Here is a 14,068-nt window from a genome sequence, read left to right as displayed (position 1 = left end):
GTAGGCCAAGTCAAAAGTGACTTTAGTTAACTCAACTTTAATCACTTTTATTCCAAAATGAGAGTGTCCAACAAACAGATTTCCACCAAAATAACTAAATGCGTTCTAAGAACCTGATTTAGTTAAACCAATGCATGTTTGTGTGTAGATCAGTCCTAAAAATCCACAATAGTAAATGGCTGAGCAGATTTTTATAGACTCCCACAGGATTATATTATTAACTGTTGCCAGCTTTTGGAAGCAGAGCTAAGGTTGCATAGTGGGAGTGGCATGTACTTTAATTTTGGATTTCCTTGTTTTCAGAGGTTTATGTTTCAGAGGTTTAAGTATGGGCACTCTCCACATTCTAGAAGGGCACAAAGCAGCACTGGGCAACCTTAACGCGGCATTAACAAAGTTTTGGGGGCAAGGACAGTTTTCTTCTCCGTGTTTGTGCAGCTCCTAGTGCAACACAAACAGTAAATTAATTAAAATAAATGCTTGTCTCATTTCTTTGCTAAGAACACAGTTCTTTATCCTGTATTTTAACAGGAAGACGAGGACTTCAAGGACAAGACTCTTGATTATATGACTGATGATATTATAAAGGTTAAAGATACTCTGAGTAACATCCCTGAGAGTGTGCTTGACTTCTTGAAGGAACTTCTTGAGTGTGCAAAGAAAGACTTTATCTCTTGGATCACAACCGTCATAAAAGGTGCGCTTTAGACCAGTATTTATAAAATAAGTAAGAATGTAGAGCCAATGGTGTAGCCCTCACGTACTTGAGTTCATAAGTTCACAGTGGGTCGGAGATAGGTTTGTGATTGTAATGCATATGGTGAGTTTTCACGTGTTTGAATGGTAACAGTTATAAAATATCACTGAAAATTTCCCTAATTGGTCCTTCATTGTCTTTCTGAAGATCAGATTATGTTAAAGATAATTCTGGAGTTCGTTCTCACATAAGGGTTCTATTCAATAGTTCTGTGACTGTAGCTGGAAAAAAATCAAGATCTTTCTGCAGCAATTTCCTTCTTTTTTTAGTAAAGGAAACTAATAATGAGACTGTGGAACTCACTGCCGTGGGGATTGTTGCTGGACATTTTTATGTGTAGTAAGAACACTTGGACAGGCATTGGTTTGGGGTAGGGAATTATGAAATGGAGCAAAATATTTTTCTCCTGCATATGTTGTAAGGTGTCCAGTAGTAGAGCGCTTTGTAAGGTCAGTAGGAAAGACGTTACACGTTGCACTTGTAATGTTGCACTTTCTGAGCACAGTAAGAGGTGAGCTGCCGGAGAAGGTGCCTGAACTGTTGGTAAAAAAACAACAAGGAGTCTGGTGGCACCTTAAAGACTAACAGATTTATTTGGGCATAAGCTTTTTCATGGGCAAAAAGCTTTGTCAGATGCATGGAGTGGAAGTTACAGATACAGGCATAAATATGCTGGCACGTGAAAAGAAGGGAGTTACCTTACAAGTGCAGAACCAGTGTTGACAAAGCCAATTCAGTCAGGGTGGATGTGGCCCACTCCCAATAGTTGATGAGGAGGTGTCAATACCAGTAATGTGATAGATGTCAGCAATGCCCCTCTACCATGTACATTGGCCAAACCTGACAGTCTCTACGTAAAAGAATAAATGGACACAAATCAGACCTCAGGAATTGTAACATACAAAAAACCAGTAGGGGAACACTTCAATCTCCCTGGACGCTCCCTGGACACAGATTTAAAAGTAGCCATCCTTCAACAAAAAAACTTCAGAAACAGACTTAAAAGAGAAACTGCAGAGCTGCAATTCATTTGCAGATTTAACACTGTTAATTTGGGCTTAAACAGGGACTGGGAGTGGCTGGCTCACTACAAAAGCAATTTTCCCTCTCTTGGTATTGACATCTCCTCATCGAGTGCCACCGGACTCCTCGTTGTTTTTGTGGATACAGACTAACACAGCGAGCCCCTGATACTTTTACTGTTCGTGGAAATGAGCAGCTTTAAAACCTGGAAAAAATCTTGACTATTGGCAACCAAAAACTTGTGGTTGAAAACTGCCAAAAATCTAAAAAATGAAGAAAAAAATCATCATTTTCCCAAGTTTCTGGTTTTCCAATCACAAATAAAAAAATTCCGAGGAAAACAGAGACTTTCTACAAAAAATTTGTTTAGTCAAAAACACAATTTTATTTCTAAAAAGTTTTGATGGAAAATTTCTGGCCACTCCTAGATCTGAGATTTTATTTGTTTGATTTAATTGACATATCCAAATGGAGCAACAACAGGGATTTTTCAGCTTTGGAGGGCAAAGACATTGAAGCTTTTGATTAAAACTATTTGTAGATTCTTGAGCTTAGATTGCTTGTTTCACGTGCATTGCTGGATTTTTCTTCTTGCAGACAAAACGGAACTTCCTACCTTTGTGGAGCTGGCGTCCATTTCTGCAGGAGAAAACGACATGGACATTGACAAAGTGAGGTTCTTCCGAGATGCTGTCTCTGCCTCTGTGCCCATCTTATTCGACTTGACTCCCGAATCAGGATTTGAAGCTTTTTCTTCAGCTCTAAATCCCATCAGAGACGCTGTAGAAAATGACAATAACCTTCCAAAGAAGCTAGTAAGTTTTTCTGTTTTCTGCTCAAAATAAATATCTTGAAGAGACATTGTGACGTGACACTTGGTGGAATTTTAAAACAAGTAACGGCTGAAATCTAGACAAAATTATTACAAGGTGGGTGGGTGCACAATCGGTTGAAAGACTGTACTCAAAAAGTAGTTATCAATGGTTCACTGTTACACTGGGAGGATGTATCTAATGGGGTCCTGTAGGTCCAGTACTATTCAATATTTTCATTAATGACTTTGATAATGGAGTGGAGAGTGTGCTTATAAAATTTACAGATTATATCAAGCGGGGAAGGGTTGCAAGCACTTTGGAGGGCAGGATTAGAATTCAAAATAACCTTGACAAATTGGAGAATTGGTCTGAAATCAACAAGATGAAATTCAGTGAAGACAATTGCAAAGTACAACACTTAGGAAGGAAAAATCAAATGTGCAACTGTAAAGTGGGGAATACCTGGCAAGGTGGAGTACTGCTGAAAAGGATCTGGGGGTTATAGGAAATCACAAACTGAGTGTGAGTCAACAATGTGGTGCAGTTGCAGAAAAGGCTAATATCATTCAGGGGTGTTGTATGTAAGACATGGGAGGTAATTGTCCTGCTCTACTTGGGGCTGGTAAGGCCTCAGCTGGATTACTGTGTCCAGTTCTGGGTGCTACACTTTAGGAGAGATGTGGACAAATTGGAGAGAGTCCAGAGGACAGCAACAAAAATGACAAAAGGGTTAGAAAACCTGACCTGTGAGGAAAGGTTAAAAAAAACTTGGGCATGTTTAATTTTGAGAAAATAAGATTGAGGGGGGACCTGATGATCTTCAAATATGTTATAAAGAGGACTGTAATCAGCTGTCCTCTATGTCTGCTGGAGGTAGGACAAGAAGTAATGGGCTTAATCTGCAGCAAGGGAGATTAGGAAAAACTTTCTAGCTATAAGGATATTTAAGCTCTGGAATTGGCTTCCAAGGGAGCCTATCTTTGGAGGATGGAGCAGATTGGGCAAACGTTTGTCAGGGATGGTCCTGCCTCGGTACAGAAGGCTGGACTTGATGAACCCTTGTGGTCCTTCCAGCTCTATATTTCTCTGATTCTATTATTAAGTCCTGGGGTAAAAGTTTCAGAAATGTCTAGTTGACTTAGGAGACTGTCACATTTTTAGAAGTGATTTAGGCACTTAGGAGCCTAATGCCTCATGGAAATTTAATGGCAGTCAGGTTCCTAAACAGAGCATGGTGACTAGTACATTAGCTGCAAAATGCATTCTGAGGGCACCAAAATGGTGAATTTGGGGTGAATTTCATGAATAGTTTTGGCCAAAAAAAAAAGGAAAGGTTTTTTTTTTCAGGTTGAAATGGTGTGTTAACATTTCTATGCTTTGTTTCAGCCATTTTGAAACATTTTGTTTGGATTTTTCATTTTGAAATGGCATTTCATTTTAAAATATAGCTAGTTTAAACAAACAACAACAACAAAACACAAAAAAGGTGAAAACCACAAAAATGACCCACAATTAAGTAAACAAACAAAGTTAGAGACTAATGAATTTATTAGAGCATAAGCTTTCGTGAGCTACAGCTCACTTCATCGGATGCATAGTGATGAAGTAAGCTGTAGCTCATGAAAGTTTATGCTCTAATAAATTTGTTAGTCTCTAAGGTGCCACAAGTATTCCTTTTCTTTTTACAGATACAGACTAACATGGCTGCTACTCTGAAACAAAGTTAGTTAGTTTCAGGTCAAATGAAACATTTTGTTCAATCCAAAACGAATTTTTTCCCCCCAGTTTTTTGTTTTGATGATTGTGACGTACCCGGGTACAATCCAGACTAATGAGTACCTGTGTCACCCCTGATTTCTAACCTGGGGTGCCTTTTCTGCTGTAGCCTCCAGCCTGGACTGCTCACAAACAGTCTCCAGCATGCAAATCACTCCCAGCAAGGTCTGTGTGCTGCAGCCAGCCAGCCACTCCTTGGCTCTTACCAGCCTTGGTTATACTGCAGGGTGATTCCAACTCACTCCCAATCTCAGATTTCCCCCCAGAAATCTATGTCTTGTACTGCCCAGCCCTCTCCTGGACAATACAAGTTTATGTAAATTCTGTATTTCTTCAATAGAAAGTAGGGCTGTCAATTAATCAGAGTTAAATCAGGCGATTAACTCAAAAGAATTAATCGTGATTAAAAAAATAAACACAATTAATCACAGTTTTGATCGCACTGTTGAACAGTAGAATACCAACTGAAATTTATTAAATATTTCTGGATGTTTTTCTACATTTTAAAATATATTGATGTCAATTACAACACAGAACACAAAGTGTACAGTGCTCACCTTATATTATTATTTTTTATTACAAATATTTGCACTGTAAAAATGACAAAAGAAATAGCTTTTTTCAGTTCACCTCATACAAGTACTGACGTTGTGCAATCCCTGTGTCATAAAAGTGCAACTTACAAATATAGATTTTTTTTGTTACATTTTGCATTTTGTTACATTTGCATTTTGTTACATTTGTTTGCACTCAAACTAAAACAACGTGAAACTTTAGAGCCTACAAGTCTACTCAGTCCTACTTCTTGTTCAGCCAATCGCTCAGACAAACAAGTTGGTTTACATTTGCAGGACATAATGCTAACCACTTCTTATTTACATTGTCACCTGAAAGAAAGAACAGGCATTTGCATGGCACTTTTGTAACCCACATTGCAAGGTATTTACATGTCAAATATGCTAAACATTTATATGCCCCTTCATGCTTTGGCCACACTCTGTTTTACCTGCATTCTGCCAGATAGTTTATGTTCTAGCAATCTTGGATGATGACCCAGCACATGTTGTTCGTTTTAAGAACACTTTCACTGCAGATTTGACAAAAAACAAAATAAGATACGAATGTGAGATTTCTAAAGATAGCTACAGCACTCGACCCAAAGTTTAAGAATCTGAAGTGCCTTCCAAAATCTGAGGGGGATGAGGTGTGAAGTATGATTTCAGAAGTCTTAAAAGAGCAACACTCCGATGTTGAAACTACAGAACCCGAACCACCAAAAAGAAAATCAGCCTTCTGCTGGTGGCATCTGACTCAGATGATGAAAATGAACATGCGTTGGTCTGCCCTGCTTTGGATTGTTATTAAGCAGAACCTGTCATCAGCATGGATGCATGTCCTCTGGAATGCTGGTTGAAGCAGGAAGGGACATATGAGTCTTTATGAATCTGGCATGTAAATGTCGTGCAATGCTGGCTAAAACAGTGCCACGCAAACACCTGTTATCACTTTCAGGTGACATTGTAAACAACAAGGGGACAGCATTATCTCCTGCAAATGTAAACAAACTTGTTTGTCTGAGCAATTGGCTGAACAAGAAGTAGGACTGAGCGGACTTGTAGGCTCTAAAGTTTTACATTTTTTTATTTTTGAATGAAATTATATTTTTGTACATAATTCTACATTTGTAAGTTCAACTTTCATGATAAAGGATTGTACTTCAGTACTTGCATTAGGTGAATTGAAAAATACTATTTCTTTTGTTTTTTACAGCGCAAATATTTGTAATGAAAAATAAATACAAAGTGAGCACTGTCCACTTTCTGTTCTATGTTGTAACTGAAATCAATATATTTAAAAATGTAGAAATCATCCAAAATATTTAAATAAATGGTATTCTATTATTGTTTAACAGCGTGATTAATCACAATACATTTTTTTAATTGCTTGACAGCCCTAATAGAAATAATATGCATGCATCTTGTCACCCCCAATAGAGTTTCCCAGACACTTTACTTTAAACACATTGGATTAGAAAAAAAGAAGAAAGCAAGTTTATTAACTACAAAGAGAGAGATTTTAAAGGAGTACAAGTAATGAAGCATAAAAGTCAGAAATAGTTATGAGAATAATAAAGATAAAAACACTACTAGTGCCTAACTTAATAAATTATGTTAAATTCAAAGCAAACTTTTCTCACCGCATGCTTTCAGCAGTGTTACTGACCAAACTTCTTATGTCAGGACCCCTTTTCCTGTTCAATGACTGCTTCCTTTGTCCTTTCTGGTGCAGTGAATCGATGGGCAGGGGGCGAGGGGTGTCTTGGGGTGCTTGTCTCTCCTTTTTATAGTATCAGCCCCTCCCTTGAGAAACATTTCCAGCAGAGACTCAGGAGTCAAAGAGTCTATGGAGAAGGATGACAGGTTTCAGAGTGGTAGCCATGCTAGTCTGTATCAGCAAAAAGAAGAGGAGTACTTGTGGCAGCTTAGAGACTAACAAATTTATTTGGGCATAAGCTTTCGTAGGCTAAAACCCACTTCATCAGATGCATGCAGTGGAAAATACAGTAGGAAGATATATCTATATCTATATCTATCTATCTGTCTATATATATATATATATATATACAGAGAACATGAAAAAATGGGGGTTGCCATTAGTCTAACAAGACTAATCAATTAAGGAGGGCTATTATCAGCAGGAGAAAAAAAACTTTTGTAGTGATAATCAGGATGGCCCATTTCAAACAGTTGACAAGAAGGTGTGAGAATGTGACAAGAAGGTGTGAGAACACTTCAACCTCCCATGACACTCAATTACAGACCTAAAAGGTGCAATTCTTCAACAAAAAAACTTCAAAAACAGACTCCAACGAGAAACTGCAAAACTGGAATTAATTTGCAAACTGGACACCATTAAATTAGGCTTGAATAAAGACTGGGAGTGGATGGGTCATTACACAAAGTAAAAACTATTTCCCCATGCTAATTTTTCCCCCTACTGTTACTCACACCTTCTTGTCAACTGTTTGAAATGGGCCATCCTGATTATCACGACAAAAGTTTTTTTTCTCCTGCTGATAATAGCCCTCCTTAATTGATTAGTCTCGTTAGAGTTGGTATGGCAACCCCCATTTTTTCATGTTTTCTGTATATATATCTTGTATATATATCTTCCTGCTGTATTTTCCACTGCACAGATCTGATGAAGTAAGTTTTAGTCCACAAAAGCTTATGCCCAAATAAATTTGTTAGTGTCTAAGGTGCCACAAGTACTCCTCGTTCTTTATGGAGAAGGATGTTCTCTGCTGCTTTTCCTCACCTGTTTGAGGTTTCTATGTCTACCCTTCCTGCTTGATGGTTCTCTTTACCACTGAAATGCAAATTAAGCAGAGCACCCATTTCTTTGTTTGAGACAGAGCTGTTTGCCAACTTCTGCTGTGGTTTGGAACATGTGTTAAAAACATTATAAAAAGAAATCTTGTAACTTCACATACAATGTTGCCACACATATTTTATTAGGAGAATATTCAAATTATGCATTTTCAGATGATACATTGCAAGACATACTTTGCAGAAAGATTATTACAATAGTGTGTAGAGTATGGACACGGGTACATTCTGTCATAGTGACAGAAAATCAATTTTGATTTGAATTGAACTGAACTAAATTTGGATTTGGATTTTTCAGTTTGCTGCCCCTTCCTCCTCTCTTAACCCAAAAAAAAAAATAAAATCAATTTTTCGTTCAGCGCTAGTCCTAAGTGCTTCAGTCTCTTTTGAAAAAGGCACTTAGGAGTTTGGTCCCTTGAAAATGATACCCTTGCTCTCCGCACCGTTTTGTTCTGTATAATTGTTTAGGTCATAGGAGTGATTTTTTTTAACCAAAATATTTAACTCAGCATAGCCCCTAGCATGAGCATAGTTATACTGGTGCCCTACACTTAGTCCCCTTCCAATACAGGAATAACTATGCTGGTATAAGGACAATTACATCGATTTAACTGTATCCTCACTAGGAGAGTGGTAGGTTTAATGTGATGTGATCCTTTTTTTTTAAATGACACATGCTGGAAAGAGAAAACTTTGGCAGAGTTAAGCTGAGGTGAAGGAAAAAGAGGAGTGCAATAGTTATATATAATGTTACCTCAGTATTCCTCTAGCCCAGGGGTGGGCAAACTTTTTGGCCTGAGGGCCACATCAGGGTTGCAAAACTGTATGGAGGGCCGGGTAGGGAAGTCTGTGCCTCCCCAAACAGCCTGGCCCCTGCCCTCCATCCATCCATCCCCTCTCACTTGCCACCCCCTGACTGCCCCCCTCTGAACCCCTGTCCCATCCAACGCCCCCTGCTTTTGTCTCCTGACCACCCCCCAGGACCCCCCACCCCTAACCACCCCCCTGGGACCCCACCCCCATCCAACCCCCCCTGCTCCCTGTCCCCTGACTGCCCTGACCCCATCCACATGCCCACCCCAACAGGCCCCCCAGGACTCCCACGCCTATCCAACCCCCTGTGTTTCCCGTCCCTGACTGCTGCCCCCAGAACCTCTGCCCCATCCAACTGCCCCCTGTCCCCTGACTGCCCCCTGGGACTCCCCCACTCCCCACCCCCTTACCATGCTGGAGCCAGCCACGCCGCTGCGCTGCCCGGCAGGAGCGGTGGGCTAGAGAGCGGGTGGCGCAGTGAGCTGAGGCTGCGGGGAAGGGGGGACAGCAGGGGAGGGGCCGGGGGCTAGCCTCCCCAGCTGGAAGCTCAGGGGCCAGCCAGGATGGTCCCGCGGGCCATAGTTTGGCCACCTCTGCTCTAGCGTCTTTCCCCACATGTGTTTCTGTCTATCATTTGTGCCCTTCACAACTCCTATGTGCTACCACTTCCTTTGCCATCTTGCCAATGGAAATGATTCTAACTCTTTCTCTCTGGGAAGTTGTGAGGGGAGTGAACACTACAGCGATTGGGGTACTATGGGTATCTCAGCAAACGATGCTATAGCGTTCTGGTGTGTGTAGCTTTATTCCTTCTTCAGGAACTAACACATTAATTGTTTTTAATAGAAAGATTCCTGTCACAACAGAGAGTGGCTGCAAATGGTCCACGATTGTCACGGGTCCGTGGAGCGCTCCTCGATGTCTCAGGCCAGGGCCATCAATGGCAGTGGGATTTTTATCATCTCCACACCTCAGAAATTCAAGGTAAAAGTTCAGCAGCATTTAACAAAAGGGCCCACATTTTCAGAGGGACTTTGGCTGCCCAGCTTGAGCTGCCTGAAAGAGGCCTAGTTTTCAAGGGTGGGGGCTGTGGTATATTAAAAGCTCTGTTAAAATGGGAGGCCGTCACTTTAAAAATTAAAAAAAGAAAAGGAGGACTTGTGGCACCTTAGAGACTAACCAATTTATTAGAGCATAAGCTTTCGTGAGCTACAGCTCACTTCATCGGATGCATTGGATGCTCACGAAAGCTTATGTTCAAATAAATTGGTTAGTCTCTAAAGTGCCACAAGTACTCCTTTTCTTTTTGTGAATACAGACTAACACGGCTGCTACTCTGAAACCTTTAAAAATTAAGTTTTTCCTGATCCTGCTTGCAGGCTCTAGGGAAACATGCAATCAGAGTCAGTCTGGAAAGAGCCAGCCTGGAACAAGGTGGATTGAGTTGTGCCTCTCTGTCTTAGGGAGCAGCCTGTTCTCTCTCTCTCTCTCTCTCTCTGTGTTGGGATCCTTGCGTATTATTGTTATGAATTCTAAGACGTAAAGTAGTGTTATGATGCAAACTTCCAGCAAGAGTATTTTATATATTTATTTAACTTCTCTGTGTGTGCCATGAACATAACAGGAGCTCGGCACTGTCTGAAAATCAGCCTCTTTTAAAAGGAGCCACACTGGCTCCCAAAATCACTAGTCACTGAGTCTACAGACTTAGAATTATCCCTTTTCCCCATTCAGACCTGGTTCATACTAGAAGCTCGAGACCCAAGAGCTGGAACCTGGCCATGATTTTCAGAAGCGACCAATGATTTTGAATATCCAGTTGGAAGCACCTTAACAATGGGTGCTCGGATGGGTCTGAAAATCAGGCTCCTTTAAGATGTTTCAAGTTGGTCCCAAAAAATCATAGGACTCCAAATAGTTCATTTTGCTTCTGCATATCTTTGGTCTGCTGTACATAATACCTTCAAAGATCTAGAATGATTCTTCCACCTTTACTGTCTTGCACAGGTAATGAGTAGATTTCTAAGATTAAAACCCTTGCACAATAACAGATTCTGAAATGCTTTGTATTGGCCTTGATGGGTGCACATATTGGTCCCACAGAATAAAGACACAGCAGCATTTATCTTTTTTAACTCTGTTTTCCCTCCAGCCTTCTCTCGATAATTGCATTTCACTGCTACTACCAGGGGATATTGCTGAAAAGGCTGCTCAAGGACACCAGACAGACAAGACGGACTCTAGAACGTACAGCCTGGCTCAGCTCACTGAGCTGCAGAACAAGCTCATGCTGATAGCCACAAAGGCTGAGCAGGGGAGAGAAGAGGTGAACAGGTTCCTGGAGGTAAATCCTGATCTCTGCATTAACCACGAAATGTGACTTTTTGTACTCCTTTATATTTGTGCTTCTTTTTGATGGGAAGTTCCGTTTCTCCAGCAACATGCCTTCCTGTTGTAGAACTGATGTTTTGGAGGAGACTGTCCCATGCCTTTAGTTCAGTGTTAGGAGACCAAGGTAGGAACTAAAGCTGGTCAAAACTTGGAATTTCCATTCCATGGGAAATTCCAATATTTTGACATTTGTTTTCATTCCAAATAGGAACAAAAACAACAACAAAAAAGGAAATGTCAGATGAAATTAAATTTTTGAAACACAAACTCAGAGTTGCCATAGACCAGGTGCAGCTCTGAGGTTGCAAGCAGGAAGCTGGGGGAACTTGGGAGGAGGGCTGGGTGGGAAGTAATTTTCCCATCCTGAGAGAATTTTTAATATGTTGAAAAATTTTCCCTACAGGAACTGGGACAAAAAGTCAAAATGTCAAAATGTTTCACTAATGAAAATCCAAAGCATTTTTTAAGTTCAGGTCAATTAAAATGTGTTCTTGCAATACTGTCAAAACAATTTGTTCTGATTTTTATCTTTTTCATTTTCATTTTTTTAGTGTAAACTAAGTTAAATTTCAGAACAAAAAGTCTTTTTGAAGTAAAAAAATTGGAACTTTTCGTTTCAAAAATATAAAAATGGGATGTATCAATAATTTGGAACATTTTTTCTCTACTTTTTTTTGAGTTGGAAAATTTGTCACAACCATCTCTGTTTTGTGAACAGTTTTGATTTTGACAAATTGGCATTTTTTGATGAAAAAATGTTTTGTCAAAAAATTTCTTACCTGCTTTCTCGAGAGGTCTCAGCACTTATTTCTAGGTCCAGGGCAGCTGAACTGCGGATCCCAATGTGACAAGATCCCGAGGGTGCAGCCTGGAACTGTGGGACCACTGAGTCCCCTTAACGCTCCAGCCTGGGCTGTCTCTCACAATGCTTTGCTAGTGACCAGCAGCAAACCCCTCCAGGTGCTATCACCACTCAGCACAACTGCATATGGCGTCCCGTACCCAGCTAGATTGCACGAACGCTCCCAGAGCCACTCATGAATCACACAGAGAAACGCATCAGCTGAATCCCCCCAGCTCCCAGCCTTGCACGTCAGGAATATACCATCTTGCACTACTCAAGACGAGCCGTGCAAGTTTATTAATTGGTTCACCACTTCATCAATGGAAAGTGGATATACAGCAGCCTTTGTAAACCTGAGCGGATTTACCAAACCAAAGATCTTTATTAATGATCTGGATGTAGGAATAGAGAGCATACTGATCAGATTTGCAGATGACTCAAAACTGAGGGGACTGCCAACACTTTGGAGGATAGGTTTCAGAGGGGTAGCCGTGTTAGTCTGTTTCAGCAAAAGCAATGAGCAGTCCTGTGGCACCTTAAGGCTAATAAATTTGTTTGGGATAAGCTTTCATGGGCTGGAACCCACTTAGTCAGATGCATGAAGTGGAAACTTCAGTTTGACAGATATATATATATGCATACAAAGATGGCTGTGGTACATTACTATGCGGAGGACCAGTGCTAACGAGGTCAATTCAGTCAGGGTGGATTTGGCCCACTCGTAACAGTTGATGAGAAGGTGTGAATACCAAAAAAGGAAAATTGCTTTTTGTAGTGAGCTAGAATAAAGTGATTTTCCCTCTTTTCATATTCACACTTTCTCATCAACTGGTAGGAGTGGGCCACATCCACCCTGATTGAATTGACCTAGTTATCACTGGTCCTCCACATAATCATGTAACACACCCATCTTTGCATGTATATATATGCCTGCCAAACTGAAGTTTCCACTTTATGCATCTGACGAAGTGGGTTCCAGCCCATGAAAGCTTATGCCCAAATAAATTTGTTAGTCTTTAAGGTGCCACAGGACTTCTCGTTATCATCATTTGTGTTTTTCCCAGGTTTATTTGAGAAATCCTTAACAGATGTACTTTATATGGGATAAGATTGTTAGCCTTATTCCAACCCCCAACATGGAGAACCAATGGCCTGCAGCTATCCTATCCAATGTGGGAGACTCTGTTGGCAGCAAAGCTACCGCTGGCTCAGCTCTCAGGGTCACGAGCATTCAAGCCCTTCCACCACATCAATCCCCTCCCCTACGTCAATCTGTAGGAAGGGGCAGAGAAACCCCATTTTTAAATAAAATCCCAGCCTGAGAAATTCTTCCCTCAACCATGTATTTGTATTGCCAAGCTCCATCCTTCACCCGTACAGGGCTCATCTGTTCACTGGGGATGGGCCAGGGTGGCATGTTCCCTGACAGTTCCCCAACATCCCCTCCTAGGTAGAGCACATATCTTGGCATTGCCTCATGCATGGCATAGTTTGATACAAGCAAGCAAAAAGCATGGCATAACTTGGTATGGACCTGCCTCCTTCTGTTACACCAACCATCCCAACTCTTCTTCTTTTAATCCTGCGCACTCTTGGCCTCAGTTATAAATTGTGGCAATGAATGAAAAATGGTGGCATTTAAGCACCTTAAGAAAGGGAGAGAAGTTTTTATTCAGTTCCATTGACATCAATGGGAGCTATGTTGGGTTTGATCAACAAAGCACTAAGGCTCTGATTGTCAGAAGGGCTCACGAGAGCTACGTGAATGACTGATTTTGTTGTCCACTGGCTGTTCCGAAAAATAATATTAAAAAGAGTCAACCTAAAATGATTTTTTTAAATATTTTCAGCCCACCAAAAAGTTGAAGAAAAATTCATTTTGGGTCGAACAAAATATTTTGATTTACCCAAAATAAAACATTTCATTTTATTTTTGAGCTTTCAAACATGTTTTCTGAGTTTTTAAAATAAAATTGAATTTCAAAACAAAAAATGGTTTTGAATTGAAAAAAAGAAAAGTTTCATTTAGAAAATATCTAAACTAAATATTGCAATTTTTTTGTCGGGGGGATTGACCAAACAATTTGACGAATTTGATTTGAATTCATGAAAGGTTTTAGTTGACCCAAAAGTGCGTTTTTTGGTGAAAAAAGCTTCAGCCAAAATGTTTCTTTTCCCACTTTTAGTTGTCACTAACTTAGTTGTGTGGTCCATGCTCAGCACCTACCAAAATTAGGCCCTAAAAGGTTGGGGCTTGGCT

The 14,068-nt window shown here is 40.4% G+C and overlaps 1 protein-coding gene across 1 annotated transcript in view; it reads left to right on the top strand.

Moving 5' to 3' along the window:
• LOC144267066 (E3 ubiquitin-protein ligase rnf213-alpha-like) overlaps positions 1–14,068 on the top strand; it is a 174,163-nt gene that overhangs the window by 79,341 nt on the left and 80,754 nt on the right. The window contains exons 29-32 of the mRNA XM_077820731.1: positions 532–697; positions 2,378–2,595; positions 9,420–9,557; positions 10,726–10,917. Of these exons, the coding sequence (XP_077676857.1) occupies positions 532–697; positions 2,378–2,595; positions 9,420–9,557; positions 10,726–10,917 (714 nt within the window). The remainder of the gene's footprint in view (positions 1–531; positions 698–2,377; positions 2,596–9,419; positions 9,558–10,725; positions 10,918–14,068) is intronic.

This window comes from Eretmochelys imbricata, chromosome 6 (genome assembly GCF_965152235.1).
Source record: "Eretmochelys imbricata isolate rEreImb1 chromosome 6, rEreImb1.hap1, whole genome shotgun sequence".
In the NCBI taxonomy this organism is placed as follows: Eukaryota; Metazoa; Chordata; order Testudines; family Cheloniidae; genus Eretmochelys; species Eretmochelys imbricata.
This window is presented reverse-complemented; position numbering and strand designations above follow the sequence as displayed.